General features: G+C 39.1%; 1 protein-coding gene across 4 annotated transcripts in view; it reads left to right on the top strand.

The window, feature by feature from the left end:
- Positions 1 to 1,253: 1,253 nt before the first annotated feature.
- The window catches only part of PCGF5 (polycomb group ring finger 5), a 61,524-nt gene continuing 46,317 nt past the window's right edge, over positions 1,254 to 16,460 (top strand). For 3 of the 4 annotated variants that reach the window (XR_003002488.1, XM_024739524.1, XM_024739522.1), the window contains exon 1: positions 1,260 to 1,551. Coding sequence is in view for 3 of the 4 variants with exons in the window: in XM_024739524.1 (XP_024595292.1) it covers positions 1,440 to 1,551 (112 nt within the window). In the remaining variant the exon portion in view is untranslated. Of the gene's footprint in view, positions 1,552 to 16,460 lie in introns of all 4 variants that reach the window. The other variant, XM_024739523.1, reaches the window with a different exon arrangement.

Genomic DNA, 16,460 nt, shown 5'->3' with positions numbered 1-16,460 from the left:
ATATTTAACTTATGAGTTAATAGCTGAGTTAGAAACGTTTTTGTTTATAGAATTAACTTGGGAAATCCACTCCTTTTTTTCATGTTGTGTCCTCTAAGAGGACACGTTTGTTGTAAGAAACCTTTAAAACTTTTTAAAGTAACCATATGGACAAGCCATGCTAGACGTTTCTGGAAAAAAAAAGTTAAAAAATTAATGACATTCAGTTTTTACAGTGTGCTAGCTATATGTATGTTGTCTCATTTAATCGTCACAACTGTAGGAGGCTGGCATTCTTGTTTTCATTTTACAGTTTAAAAAACCGTAAGACTTAGAGACGATAAGTAACATTGCCCAGGTTATACATTTACTAAATGTGACTGGTGTCTGTTTAAGATTTTGCAGTCTAATAGAGGAGATTAAGAATGAATGTAACTGTAAATAAAAATAGAAGGAAAACGTAACAGAGAAATAAGGGTTAAAAAAAACCGGGGAGATTACACTGAGGATAGCTTTGGAAAAGGGTTTGAAGAATAGGTAGGCTCTAGATAGGGGAGCAGAAGAGCTCTTTGGATGGAGGACATAGGACCTGCAGAATGGACTATGGAAAGAGCCATCCTTTCAGTTTTACTGAGCTTTGAATGATATGTTAAAGTCAGCCTGTGGAGGGTCTTATACGACAAGCTGAGAAATTTAAAGATTTCTCTGTTACAGAGTAAAGAGGAGACACTGACATTCTTTGAGAAGAGGATCCAAATGTGTTAGAATAAACTTGGTGGAACATAAGTTGGGCTGCAGGTGGAGAGGTAATATTTGAGTAGGATGGCTGTGGAAGGAATGGAAAAGGACATCCATTTGATTTGATTACCGACTAGGTGTGGAGTACAGAATGGAAATAGGGAGCATCTTGATAGGGAGGATAATGGCTTCAATTTTGAATCTTTTAGCTTGTGTTGGCAGGAACTCCTAATAGAGCAGTCAAGCAGATAGTTAAAATGCATTACTCAAGAGGTAAAGATGTCAAAACCAGAGTTAATAGCCTCAGGTGTCATTTGTATAGATGTGATAGTTGAGGCCTCAGGATTGGATGAATTTGTTATTATTCTGACTTAATCATAGCAGGTTTACAAATTAATGTTACAGTGAGGGAAATGTTCTATTCACCTGTTCACCCAGTTTGGAACATGTAATACTTGTTGCTAATACATTGGTGTTAATACAGTACGGGTAATTTGACACCTTTTTCTCTCGTCTTTTTAAAATTACTGTGGAAGAAGATATGGGAAAGCAGAACCACCAAAAGGAGTGATGAACAGTGATCTCATGAGAAGTCTGGATGTTAGTTCTCATGCCTCAGGACATCCAGTTGGGAACTCCACACCAGCTCCTGGGATCAGACTTTCATTCACTTAATACCCGTGTTTGCCTGAACTACTAGAGCCAGTCCTAGCTAACCACGAATGGCTACCCAGAGGAAACACTTGGTGAAAGATTTCAATCCTTACATCACTTGCTATATCTGTAAAGGGTATCTGATCAAGCCAACTACAGTGACGGAATGCCTCCATACCTGTAAGTGTTCTTTATTTTGTCATCTACCTATCAGAAGTTTTGGGTTACACTTCTTCTTTTAAAACTACCACATTTTGGGCTTTTTCCTCTAGATTTTAACTTTTAAAACAATGAGTATTCTAAGAATTAACTTTGAATTTATTTTCAGAATTGAATTTCTCACTGGGATACCAGTGGTATGAATTTCTCACTGGGATGCCAGTGGTATGAATTTCTCACTGGGATACCAGTGGTATGAATTTCTCACTGGGATACCAGTGATATGAATTTTTTCTTGTTTCTTTTTTAAATTGTTATGGTTCACTTTTATCTGATTTTAAAACGTTCTGAAAATCATAAGCAGTTATTGGTTAAACTATAACAGTTTTTTTTTTACGTGAACTATTTCAGGTTTTCGCGTTTTAAAAATTTTATTGAAAGAATTAATATGCTCAGAGATTTTTTAGGATATGCTTACTTTAATTCATTGTGGGTTTTTTACAATCACTTTTTTGAGGTATGGTTGACATAAAAAAGCTGTACGTGTTTAATGTGTTTAACTTGATGAGTTTAGAGATAAGTATATACACACGAAACCATCACCCACATCAATGCCATAAACCTTATCCATCACCTCCAAAAGTTTTCTCTCACCCTCGTTTATTATTATTGTGATAAGAACACACTGTAAAATCTACCCTCCTAGCAAATGTTTAAGTGTACAACACAGTATTGTTAACCGTGGGCACTATGCTGTACAGTAGATCTCTAGGATTTATTCATCTTGTATAACTGAAACTGTACCCTTTGACCAATAACCAACAGCCTCAGCATCCCCTCGGAACTTGTTACAAATGCAGATTATCAGGCCTCCCCCCAGAATTACAGAAGCGCTCTGGGAGTAGGCCCAGACATCTGTGTTTAACAATCCCTCCAGGTGATTCTGAAGCACGCACAAGTTTGAGAATCACTGTTCTAATGAATGATCATATCTGTGGAACTCCTGACCAGTTGCTTTTTCACCTGTACTATCAGTAGAGAGACATTTTTATAGCCACTTAGGCCAGTGTTTCACCTATTTTTTGTGCTTTTGCCAGTATGAATTTATTTTCCTATTTCAATGAAGGTAATTCCAGTAAGTTCTAGTTTAATGCCTGTTATGTGCACCAAAGTAGATACTTTATATACTTGATTTCATTTTAGCTTTAAACAGTAACCTTGAAGCAGTTTGGAGGGGATGTGGGGAGACAGAGAGAGTATAGAGATTATCTTCACTTGTGGGTGTGGGAGCTTAAGAGCTAAGTCACTTACCCAGTCCCGCAGCTTATGAGTAGTAGACCTGTATTCAGCTCCAAAGCCCATGCTCTTTCTAAGATAACCTGGGACATTTTTTTAATCCCCCCTTAAGCTATTCTCCCTCTGCTTAACTTACATACTGTTATACCGGTAGTTTTAAACAGGGTTGCAAAAAAAGAATCACCCGTTAGTTGTTAAAATGGCAGATTTTATAAATATTTTACCACAAAAAAAAAGTCACCTAGGATGCTGTTTAAACGTAAACTTTTTCACACCTCCACCTGGAGAGATTGGTGGGTGTTGTGATGAGGTCTGGACATGTGTATTTTGGCAAACCTCTCCAAGTGATGTTGATGTATACTTTTTGGAGGTATTACTGGGCCCATGCTGTTCAATTACCAGTTAACTATGAACTGTCTTGAAATGCTCACTTACTGTTGCACTGTATCATTATCTTAACTTGAACAGTTATCAGTTAAACATCATCAAACAGGTATTTATTGAATGCCTACCATGTGCCAGGCACCATTCTAGGCACAGAGAATAGCAGCAGTGAACAAGGTAGTCAAAAATCTCTGCTCTCAAGAAAGGGGAAAACCAATAATAAACATACGCCACGTTAGATTGTGTTAAATGCTATGAAGAACAAAGAAGGATTGTAGATAGGAGAGTTGGGGTCATTTTATATAGTGTGTCGGGGTTGGCCTCTTTGATATGATGACATTTGGACAGAAACCTGAAGGGATTGAACTCTGGATATATGGGAAGAGCATTCCGGGCAGAGGGAAAAGCAAGTACACGGCCTTGAGGTGGGAATGCCCTTGGCAAGTTTAAGGAACAGCTAATCAGTGAGAAGGCTATTGCTGCAGGTCAGCTGAAAGATTATGGGGCCTTCAGCCAGGGTAATGAGGTGTGAGATGGAGGCAGGGAAGAGTGATTGACTGTGGATGTATTTTGGAGGCAGAACCAGTAGGATGTGGCTACTCTAGAGTGGGGACTTTATCTTATACTTTCCTGTTTCCCACTACACGAAGCATGGCACCTGGACATGGTCCACAGTCTGTTTTGTTTTGCTTCTTCTGACATTAGCGCATTGTTTTTATAATTGGATTTGTCCAGCAAAACCTGCCAGTTCTGTTTGGCAGATGAGAAGAAAGCACAAATTCTCCAGTTTTTATCTATATAATACAGATTTTATATCTGTTCTTCTGAAAGAAAATTTTCTTTGGGACATAATGAAATCCCAGTTTAAATGTTACTTTTTTTAATATAAATTTATTTTATTTATTTACTTATTTTGGCTACGTTGGGTCTTTGTTGCTGCGTGCGGGCTTTCTCTAGATGCGGCAGGCGGGGGCTACTGTTCATTGTGGTGCGCGGGCTTCTCATTGCAGTGGCTTCTCATGTTGTGGAGCATGGGCTCTAGGCACGTGGGCTTCAGTAGTTGTGGCACACAGGCTCGGTAGTTGTGGCTCGCAGACTCCAGAGTGCAGGCTCAGTAGTTGGTGGCGCACGGGCTTAGTTGCTCCACGGCATGTGGGATCTTCCCGGACCAGGGCTTGAACACGTGTCCCCTGCATTGGCAGGTGGATTCTCAACCACTGCGCCACCACGGAATTTCCTAAATGTTACTTTTCTGAAGGAAAAACAAAAGATTCTAGAAGTATAAACAATAAGTTTATAAGCAAGGGTTATGTTTATGTTTGCAACAGCAATTTAATTAAGGTCTAAAGGGATAGGTGACCGTTTAATAGCTCTTATCATTCTGGCCTGAAAAGTCCCTTGGCAGTCAGCAAGCCCCTTTACTGAGAGAGAATGAACATGGCAGAATTGTGATTAAAAGACACAAATATGGCCTCTTTCATCCACAGAGAACACAGAACAGTAGAGTAAATGATGGTGGAGTCAGGCACTCAACCCAGTGTCTTAGGAGACCTGAGGATTCTGTAGTGCTAAGCTTTATGCACTTTCTGGTCCTTGGATTTCTATATATTTCTTGGTTCATATTCATACTGGGGCTTATAGGCAAAAACTATCCCACTTGCAAAATATCCCCCTATTTGTATTGATAAAATAAATAGTACTGTAAAGCATGTTCCTTAATCATTGGTTGGCTCTTTGATGTTACCTGGTTTTCTTAGGTATAAGGTGGGACAGATATATGTGATACAATGATTTGGGATCAGTATAGATCCCAAATAGAGAGTATGGCCCAATAGAGAAGATGGCCAAATGGGACAGGAGGAAAGTGAGAAGTGTTAAGTGACAATGAGGTACCCCCAGATAGTTTCCATCTTGACTTTGGCATATAAAAATATCTTATTAAAATAACTTTGTACCTAAACTATAATTTTATGATACTATAAGTAAAGAATGGGTAAACAATAGTTCTTATTATGGAAACTCATAATAAAAGAGAAAGATTTTGTTCTTACTATTCGAGTTTGAGATGTGTAAATGGAGCTTTATTATTGGTGAGCAAAAGCAGACTTTAGGACCAGTCCCTTCAGAACTCTGGTTCTGTTCTGAAGGAATAGTAATCAAGTTAGGGAATGTATAAAATATCAATAAATTTGGATGCTGGTAAGTGTGATGAAAATGAGGAAACAGAATGATGTAATAGCAGATATATGTCAGGATGTTGCAGCAGAATGAATGCCAGAGAAGGAACCAAAAAGAGTGTTTTCTGAAATTCCTAAGCCATGGGCCCAAAGCCTTCTCAGGCAGGGACATACATGCTTGGGCCTGGCTGCAGTGGAGGTGCTTTGGGGCGGGAGGTGTAGGGATCATGAGTGGCTCTCCCTGCTTTGATATGGATAAACGGAGCTACTTTACTCTTTCAGATTACTCTGCACCTGCATCTCGACTCTTTCTCTCTCCTCAAATCAGTTTGTTGATCCCTGTTTTCCCATTAAGAAATTCGGGAGCTAACACTGCCTGGCTTCCCTGTGGATGTAGAAACAAGGGCCAAAATGACAGCAGACTGTCTGACTGCAGCAGTCCTTGGTGTTCTTAGCACTCAGCTCTCTGGAAGACAGAGAAAGGGGCAAGGCAGTCAGAAGGAAGAGGGGGCAGAGACGGCAGCGCAGAATGTCCCACGCTTCTGACGAGGAGTCGCCAAAAAAAAATCCCAAAAAAAAAAAAAAAAAAAAAGGCTTATAAAAGCCCCATCTTTAAGTAGGCTCATACCTCAACTACTAATACCAGCTCCCTTCAGCAGACCAAGGACGTTTGATAAAAAGATAATAAAACTTTAAAATGAGGTAAAAATTTAAAATACAGATGAGTTTTCCCTTCAAATGATCACTTAATGCTAGATGAACTAAATCCACATGTCTATGAGGTAATTTTAACAACCTAACAAAGTGTGGTTTGTTAAGTTACATGTGGTTACATGTCTATGAGGTAATTTTTACAACCTAACAAACCTAAGGGAATAAATTTGTTCACACAAATAATTATTGAATTCTCTAAAATAAAGAATTAGATGTCAGGCACTTTGCTAGCCCGTGGAGTAGCGTGGTAAATAAGATAAATTTGGAACTTAAACTCTGCTAAGCAAAACTCATAAGCCAAGAAGAAATTTCTACAGGTGTATTTGGATCTATTTTTTTCTTTTCTATATGAACTCACCTCCTCTGAGACTTCAACTGCCTATGCTGATGTCTCCCAAATCTTTATTCTAAGCATCAGAATCCCACTGGATGTCCACTTAGATGTCCTTGAAGCCTCCTGGAACTTAACATTACCTAAAAGTGAATGAATGGGATGCCAACATTCAGTTGTCCGAGCAAGAAATATGCTCCATGCTGGACTCTCTTTACCCTAACAAAGCAGGGGCAGAGTTCTATCTAGTCTCTCTCTGTAACCTCTCTTGAATCTGTCCCTTCACTCTCATCCCCTGTGACCTTTCTCGCTCAGGCCCTCATTCCTTCTCACCAAAGTCCCTGCAGCCCACTTCTAAGCTGTGTCAGTGGTGATCATTTACAAGGGCTTACTGTCTTCATCGCTCAAGCTTCAGCCAACCCAAAATTTCCTAAAGGTACTCTACTGCCCTCAGGATAAACTAAAGCTACGCAGCTGTGACTGATTTCTGCCCTCTCCCTCCCCCCACCACCTGACACACACTGCACACACATGGTTCAGCTGCTTGCTCTGCTTGGAACGTCTCCTGTATGCCTGGCTAGCAGCCGCCCATCCTTTAAAGCTCATCTACTCCAACATATGCCACCTGTCTACTCCCATAGGCCGATTTAGCTTAAGTGTATCCTTAGTACCTGGTACTTGAGTGTTCAGTAAAAGCTTAAATGAATGAATAAATGGTCAATCAGTTGATTAGTTTATTGTGTGTTTTTCCTTTCCAAGATTCAAATGCAGTGAAAGGTACCTTGAAAGGCATGTAGATAGTGTGGGTTAGGAACTACGGATTTTGAAAACCTGTCTTCTGAAATATAGGTGGGAGCTTTGTGGGTCATGGGTAGGGAGAGGGAGAGACGCAGGATTGGGGAGCAGAGATCGGTGGTTCTAAATTAAGGGATGCTCTATCTCTTGCACCAGGGTCCTGAGGAATTTTTGAGGTTGCTTAGAGTGTATTTGCTGGTGGTTGTATAGGTTGTTGACTTAAAATGAAAGACTTTTCACTTAAACTAAGAACAAAGGAGCTTTGTTCCAGCAGCTAAAATGTGCAGAACACAGTGCATTGGTTCTTAACTCTTTTGTGGCTAGAGGCCTCTTTAAGAGTCTGATGATTCTTTCCTCAGAAAAAAGGGAAGGTTATAGACGTGGAATTCTGTGGTACAGGAAAAGAAAGCTTTCTTCTTTCTGCCTTTTTAGAAATTATGGTGGTAGTCCCTTAACTAAGATGAATTCTTTGGAAAAACATTGTTGTATTTAGTTTTCAATTTATGTAAAGAAGAAGGGTTAATTGATAATTAAATATAATTGATGTGACAGTTAAGGGACTTGGTAATTTTATGTAGTACTGTGTAAGAATGAAGGAATAATTTAATCATAAGATGGTAAAATTTTAAGTTCTACCATCGTTTATTGTTTTTTGAACAAGTATCATAAATATACAAGTATTTAATTAAGGTACAGAGCACTCTTGATATGTTGATACTCAGTGTTTAAAAATCTTATGCCACATATACTTGCTGTTCAAAGTGCAGTCTCCACACCAGCAGCATCATCACCTGGGAGCTTGTTAGAAGTGCACATTCTCAGGCCTTACCACAGACCTACTGAGTCCGGACATGTGGGGAGAGGGCCGGAAATTTGCGTAATAGCAAGCCCTTCAGGTGATTTTGTGATTCACTAAAGTCTGAGAAGCACGCTCTGGACCAGACATTAATAACCAGCACCTCTAGAAGTAGGCAGTTTGTACTTTTAATCATACAGTAATTGAAGTAAATGCTAATAAAATTAAGATAGTGGCTGTTATTTATTGAATGTTATATTGGGGGTCATGGGCTTTATACATGCATTGCCTTATTTAATCTTCCCAAGAACCCTTATAGTTAGGTGGTGTTATTAAGTCAGTCAGCAAATGTTTATTAGCACCTACCTTGTGCCAGTCATTACTCTAGGCAGTGGGAAGACAGCAATAAACAATACAGATACAGTCTGTCCTCCTAAATTTATGTTTCAATAGAACAGACAGACAAAAAGCAAGTGAATGATGTAATTTTAGATTCTATGTATAACCCAGGCTATGAAGAAAAATAAGACAGAATAAGGTCTTGCTTGGAAGTTACCATCTGAGCAGAGAGCGTAAATAATAGGAAGGAGCAAGCTATGAAAAGTTTGAGGGAAGAGTATTTCAGATTGGCATGCTAGTGTTTTCACAGAGACAAAACTCAGAAAGGTTAAGTAACACAGCTAACAAGTGCTAGAGCTAGGTTCCTATTCCTGTCTGACTCAGGTACCTCTTCATAATAAATTGGGATATTTGCTAATTTTATTTTTTCTTCTTTCTGCTAGTCTACATTTTCTAAAATTTCTTTAAGCAGCATGTGAATTTTCAAAATATATATAGTAAGCCTCTTCTGTGTTTTCATGACTGTATACCTGTCATTATGTACCCAATCAGGATCTGAATTTATTAATAATTCTGAGTGATAGCCATTATAATGAAGAAGAGATATAAATTGAACTTTCCAAGAATGTATTCTTTATAAAATTTGATTTTTAGAGTCAAGACTTGTTTTTAGAGTAATAATCAAAGGCCTAAATAGGAACTGTACTTAAACCTAAACAGAAACCGCACTGGAAACCGTACTTTCAGTAGGTGCAACTACAATGTTCTAGGGTTGTGGTAGAAATGAGGTCACTGGTATAACTGATGTTACATATTTCAAACAATATTTTGGCAGAAACTAGTCATTCATGAAAATGATTATAGTGTTCATTTTGATGATTCTTTTTAAATAGGAAAGAATAATTATAGGCCTTAAACAATCTTGGTGTCATCTATTATTGGTAATAATGTTAAGAAGAATTATATCAGATATATGGTTCTTTTAGCTTTTGAAACTATGCATTAGGTAGTAAAGAATGTTTGAAAAGCTGAGCAAAGATTCATAGTGGACACTGAAAGACAAAACTAGGGGATAACAAATAAGTTGTCTTCTGTATTGGTTTCTGAGAATAAATTATATCTAGGTCAGGATGAGTTGGAACTAATACCAGTGATGGATTGAGAGAAAAATACGTAACCTAAAAACCAAATGTATTCAGAGTTAGAAATTGTGGTCGGTGTACAGGTATGTTTAAGAGTCTAGCACAAAGGTTGAGTGTAAACATTATGAACAAGTAGAGTCCAACCAGTGTAGAGGAGGCAAAAGATAATTTCTGTTTGGGTACTTTGAAGATCTATCATATCTACTGGTGTTGTATAACATACTGGGTTTTGCCAGACTTGTGTGTATATATATATATCAGAAATTCAGAAACCAGTGAACAAAGCTATATTCTCTCAGAATGCTCAACTGCTGACATTACTCGGTTAACAGAAAATGATCATTTTATTTTAGAAAATTATGTAGCTTATATTGAATTAACTCATTTTAATTGTCAAGAAAATTACTAGTGAATTCAGAATCTCTTCCCTTGCCTTAGTTGAGAATCTAGGCTGATTTCTGACTTGACTTCAGTAGTACACCTGTAAGTCCTAAAATCGTGGCTCCCTCTTCTATTCCTAACCCTTGTGTCCTCATTTATTCCACAAATATTTACTGAGCACCTCCTCCTCCAGGTACTATTCTGGGCACCTGGGACACATCAGGCAACATAGTAGGCGGTAAGTCAAGAGTGTATTAAATGACGGTACGCTCTGGTGATAAATGCTACAGAAAAAGGGAAGGTCAGGCTGGGTACAGGGAATTGGGCAGTCAGTGAGAGGGTATGACCACTTAAAGTAAGCCTGTGCTCAGGGTAGGCACCACTAGGAAGGTGGCAGTTGAACAGATTTAAGAAGGTAAAGGAGTTGGCTGATCAGATACCTGATCCCAACCAGTTGGGAGTTGGACATATGAGTCTGGAGATGATCAGCATTTAGATCGTATTTAATCAGTGAGAGCGCCAAGGGAGTGAGCATAGATGGAGAAGGGGTGATGGCCAAGGCTGAGCCCTGGGCGCTGAGGGGGAGGAGGCAGTGAGGTAGGAGGAAACAGAGTAGGTCCTGGGAGGCAAAGCAAACACATAGCGTCTAGGAGGAGGGACTGGCCGAGTCAGTTGTGTTTATAAGATGGGACTGAAAGGCCCAGGCTGAGCAGCGCAGGCACCGTGGATAATCTCACTGAGCACTTTCAGTGGAGTGGTAAGGAGTGGAAGTCTGGGTGGGTGTGAGAGGATGGAAATGTTTTTATTTCATTGTTTTGATAATTGTACAATGATTATGTAAGTCTTTCACCTTAATGAAGGTAAAGAAGGGGTGAAAAAAGAATGGGAAGAGAGTTATTAGAGAGAGTATAGGTAGCTCTGAAATGGAGTGATAGCTGACAAGGGAAGTAGGGTCAACAGAAGTTTGATTCTTTTTTTTAAAGATAGGGAAATAATATGTTTGAATGTTGATGGGAATCTTCAGCAGATAGCAGAATACTGACACAGGCGAGAGAGAGAAGCAATGGAGCAATGTTCTCGGGTCGTTGGAAGGGGGTCTAGTGAACAGAGCAGAGATTGACACGTGAAAGTTCTAGAAACAGGCAAGACCACAAAGTTTAGATGTTAGTGAGTGAGTAGGTATGGTGATATAAATTCTGTTTCCTTTTTTTTTCTTATTTCCTTTTGTTTTCAGTAGAACAGGAAGTGAGGTCATCAGTGGAGAGTGGAGATGGGGGAGGATAAGTGAGGGCTTGAGGAGAGAGGAGAAAAGGTATGAAGTATTGGTGAAGAGCATATGGAATTAGGGCATTGAGGGTGACTGCCTGGCAGATGAAGGACCCATTTTTGAGGGTCATGGTCATGAATTTAAGGTGAGAGACCAATCAGCATGATGCATGTTTTTCTCCCACAATGTTCAGCTGTAATCTTGCAGCGCAGAGGAAGCAGAGAGTTGGATTTAGCCAGGGTTAATAGTTTAACTGAGCAAGTATGACAAAAGAAGAGAAGGGAAGACTAGTTGAAGTAGAGCAAAGCTATTTAGAGTCTGTGTGAGGAAGTGATTATTCTGACTGGTCATGGAATTTATGTTGATAAGGAGGGGAATGAGATCATTATTGCACTCACTGACCTACTAGAGTCTGCCCTCACCCTGGAGTCCCACTTGACTCCATAAGCCTGTCTGTGGAAGGCCCTCCTGGACTTCGTGGTCTCCTGACCTGCTTGGTCTCAGATTCCCCTAGTGTGCTGAAGCCCCAAGACTGTGTCCTGACCCTGTCCAGCAGGCTCTGCCTTGCTGCCTGTCCCTCTGTCCTGGCAAAAACAAGAATAAAGCATTCTCCTCAGTAGAAAGTAATGCTATCCTTAGTGTTCTCCATGAAATTGCAACTCATGTAGGCCTTTGAAAGAACTGTGCCACGTATAACGTAAGATGTTCATTAATTCCTTATATGAGTAAAACCAGGAGATACTGTCTCATGGAAGCAAATTACAGCTATTCTGGAAAACTTTAGAAATAATGTCAGTTTCACATGTAAATATGTATCAAAAGCAGCAAACTGATGCCTCTTCTCTTTGCAGATGACCACAGTTTATTTATAAATTGTTAGTAGATAACAGGCAAATTTTTCAAAGGTGAACTGTATCAAATGAGTGTTATTAAGAAGGGCACATAAAGATAGTGATGTGCTTAAGGAAGGAGGAAAAAATATGCTTCTAGGTTGACAGATAAAACCAACACACTCAGGTGATTTTAACGAAGTCAGCCTTTGATCACTTTTAATAAACAGCATTACTAATGAATGACATGACCAAGGACATGAGAGAAAAGACTGTTATTGTTTTATTATCAGTGATAGCAGAATTGGTGCTCAAGAAGAGAAATTTCCGTAGATCACCGTGTCATTAAAAGCTGGGCAGTTAGCTTTCTATGAGAGATGTGGGCGGACCATACATCCAAGATAGCAACAACAGATGGGCTTTGTACCTGTTGTGAAGAACCCGCTCCCCTCAAGAACTTGAAAATAAAAAAATAGGATAGCCTTTTAATAGTTAAACTGTGGAATCCATATAAAATGGTGCTTCAGAGCAGGTATATGCAAAGTGATCCGGAAGAGACACAACAGGGTTTCTCCTAGACCAGTGGGACTGTGCTAGAATTGTATTAAACATGTAAAGTTGAGGAAGGAGTGTATAATGTGAAAGTGTTGGTCAATCTTGGACCCTCAACCCCAGAAAAAGAAGTATCATACATGCAAAGATAGGCAGTTCCCATTCAGGTGAAGCAGTGTGCCATAAATATCATACTTGAGTTGCAAGACTATCTCTAGGGTGAACATGGCTGCAGAGGGTTAATACCAGTACATGATAGATATTTCAGGTTCCGTTAGCAAGGTCATCTGTTACTTAAGATAGATGCGTCAAACTAATCGTGGTCTGATGCCATTCAGTATTTGGTTACTGATTTTGATGCATATGATTTTATGCTCATCCAGCGATCCAACTTACAGTGATAGCTCATATTTATTAAATATAAGTTACCACTTGTTTACACATTTTACATATATTATCTCATTTAGTCCTCCTAAGAACCCTGTGAGGTAGATACCCTTGTTATCTCCCTGTACAGAGAAGCGCACAAAGTAATTTGCCGAATGGCAGAACCTGGGATTCAGATCCAGCTGTCTGCCTCAAGATTATCTTTTATCTAGAACAACTGTGCCATACTGCCTGGGCTTCTCATGTAAGTCTGCATTATATAGAGAGAACACATTAATCGCATATTCTTTTGATTATGTTTTGTCCTGTGTCAGTGATTCCCTAATGGTGAATGAGAAAGTGGCTTCTGGTTAGGATTTGGCAGAGGGCCAAATCCTGGAATGGGGCAGCCTCACTGAGGCACTAGCCAGTAAGGATTCTGTGGCTGGGTTTTCCCAGTTGTCTTCTGGCTGCTTCAGTGAGAGCTTTGCACAGTTAGAGTCCTGGTGCTAATCTCCCAGAGATTTTGATGTAATTGGTCTGGGATGGGGACCATGAATCCGTTCTTTTAAAGAATCTCATTGGTGATTGTGGTGCCCTTCTCAATTTGAAAACCACTGCTTTAGATGACACAGTGACTCTCTCCCTGCTAATCTGTATAACGACCTAGTTCAAACCTAAGACATGGTAAAAGGAACAATTTCATTTAGTAAGCTTTGGGCAGAAGTTTAATGATGGTTGTGATGAGCTAAATATAAAGATCAGTTAAAAATATGAAATCCTGGTGCTCGGGACCAAATGGTATTGATTTTAAGATGTGTTGCATAGTGGTTTGGATTTTAGGCCTTGAGCTGCACATCCAGCCTGGGGTTGGGTGCCATGTCTGCTACACAGCTGGGCACATGTGGGCAGCCTGCTCAGGCTCTCCGGTATCGCATTCCTCCTTTGCTGATAGCAGTCCATGCAGTAAGCCGTACAAAGCCCTGAGCCTGATATTTGGTTAATGCTCAATGAATGTTGGCACTTGTTACCATTTAAGTGTTTTTGCAACTGGGGATATCTTTGGTGAGCCTAACTCCCTTTCTGACCAGGTGTTTCTGCTGGCTCCAGCATCTCTCTGTAGAGTGGCTGGTGAGGATGAAGTCTCTCCTTGGTCTCCACACACAGTCTTAACCGCAGACTGGGACCTTTTTAAACATCATTCTTGGACCAGTTAACCAGTACAGCAGTTGAGCAGTTAGCTTAGTGTTAAATCTTTAAGATATTTTTAAAATGTGTTTTTCAGCTCGTATAAACCAAATTATAAACTAAGAATCAAAGGTCAGTTTTGTAGTGATTTTTTTTTTTAAGCGTCTAAGGGAAAGCAAATTCTCATTTTACTTTTTTTTTTTTTCAGTTTCAGTGAAGTTGTGGCCTGTATTTCCTCAGGTTCTAATTTATATAAGTTTGTGCTTTATTTAACAGCTTTTAAAAGCATGTGGGAGATGTATTTTCTAGAATTTTTTTTTTTTTAAGGACTATATAAGCTACCTGAAAGGGCTATTTTGTGCAAAATATTCAGTTTAAAAGGAGTTCTCATTCTACAAGTGGACATATCTAAGGCTCCCAAATTAAGGGATAAGGCATTCTTTTTCTGTATGCCTTAGATGTATAGATATAAAATTAGAAGACAATGTAGCATATAGGTATGCACTGGATAAGACAATGGGCTCTTGATTCAAATCCTGCCTTTCGCCACTTATTGGCTCCATTGATTTTGGGCAAACTGCTGAAGTTCTCTATTCAGTTTCTTCATCTGTAAGAGGCCTAATAATATTACCTAATTAATGGGGCTTTAATGAATATTATGAAATTGTGTCGAATTAAATATATTTTGAAGTGTTTGGGTGGTACCTGTTACATAAACCTTTTAATTGTTAGTGATTATGATGAAAATGATGACATCCACCACCAAATCATCTGAACAAAAAAGAAAACTGGAGTAAAAATATATTTCAACATCTTAAATTTTTCTCTTAAACTATTTGAAAAAAATTTAAGTTAGGCAATTACGTGCCTTAGCCTCTGTAAAAATATTTTTTAAATTCTTTTAATGTAATATTTTATGTAGTAAGGTTAATTCCTATGCCCTATGGGATGGCTTATCCGTCATGTTTACTTGGTGGTCAGATTTAGCAGAGATGCTAAAGATGTTTTGGGGGGATGGTATTTCTACATTACATTCTTTTCCTTTGTAAAGTTAAAAACATTTTTTAATCTGCAAAATTTGATTTCATATCAGAAATCCTGGATTCAAGTCTCTGTGCTGCCATTCATCAGGGAAGGCAGGTTACCTAGCTTGTAAAAACCTCTTCTCCTTCATCTGCAAAAGTAGAATAAGATACTGTATCTCAGATGTTGATGTGAAAAATAAATTCACCTCCTGATGGGGCTTTCTATCTCCCTCTGTTGAGCACTATTCAGTAGAAATAAAATGTGAGCCACCTGTGTAATTTTAAATTTTCTAGTAGCCACTTAAAAAAACAAATGAAATTAGTTTTAATATATTTTATTTAATCCAATGTCTAAAATATTATCAATTCCACATGTAATTAATATAACATTAATGAGATTTTTTTCATTCTAAAAGTCTGGCAAGTGTTTTACACTTACAGCACATCTCAACTTGAAGTAGCAACATTTCAAGTGCTTGGGAGCCACATGCCACTAGTGGCTATCATGTTGGACAGTCCAGATCTAGAATATAGATTAATATTCCCCATCAGCACCCTTGAGCACTGGGGCTGCCTTGGCCTTAAGCAGCCTTATTCTTGAAACTGTGTGCACCTCTGGACAAATGAGCCTCACATTGCTTTCTTGAACAACCTAGATTAGTATCTTTGCCCCTAGGAGGATAGGCTCCTGCCCGTAGCCTTTTGGCTGACCTAGATGAAGACTTGCTCTGGGCATGTCATGTGCCTCTCTGTTTGGCCAAGGCCGTAGACAACCAGGAATTCCTGAATACCTTGAGCATGATAAACCTTTTGAACGACAGAGCCCCAGGGCAGGATCAGAGATTCAGGACAAGATCAGGCTTTATAATACCCCTTCATTCTTGCCTCTTATCTGTACTATTTGCCTTCTTTCCCAAATTTCAGAGATGTATCTAGTGTCCCTGGGAAAAGAGCAAATACCAGCAATCTGCAAAATAATTCAGCTTTTTTTCCTTCTACCTCAGTGTGGCTTAGCAAGGCAGCCGTCCCTCCCAAACATTAACTTTTTAAAAGACATTTAGAATGTTTTGGAGGCCAAGAAATTTGGAGGACAGATATATTCATATCTAAGCTTTTTCTGTTTTAAGGTTTTCTAATACTGTCTTCATCCAAATTTTGTGAGAATTATAGTAAAGGGTTGTTACCCTAATAGCTGTATGTCATGGTAAAAAGAGGTAGAGAATAGGGGACTCGGGTATACTCTTACAACAAAAAAATCTGCTCAGATGTTACCTTCTTAGGAAGTCCTACCCTGATCACTCGTACCTAACATAGCTACGAGCCCCCAGCACGCCCGTGCGCGTGCGT

Source organism: Neophocaena asiaeorientalis, unplaced genomic scaffold (assembly GCF_003031525.2).
Source record: "Neophocaena asiaeorientalis asiaeorientalis breed wild unplaced genomic scaffold, Neophocaena_asiaeorientalis_V1.1 scaffold597, whole genome shotgun sequence".
NCBI classification, from domain to species: Eukaryota; Metazoa; Chordata; class Mammalia; order Artiodactyla; family Phocoenidae; genus Neophocaena; species Neophocaena asiaeorientalis.
This window is presented reverse-complemented; position numbering and strand designations above follow the sequence as displayed.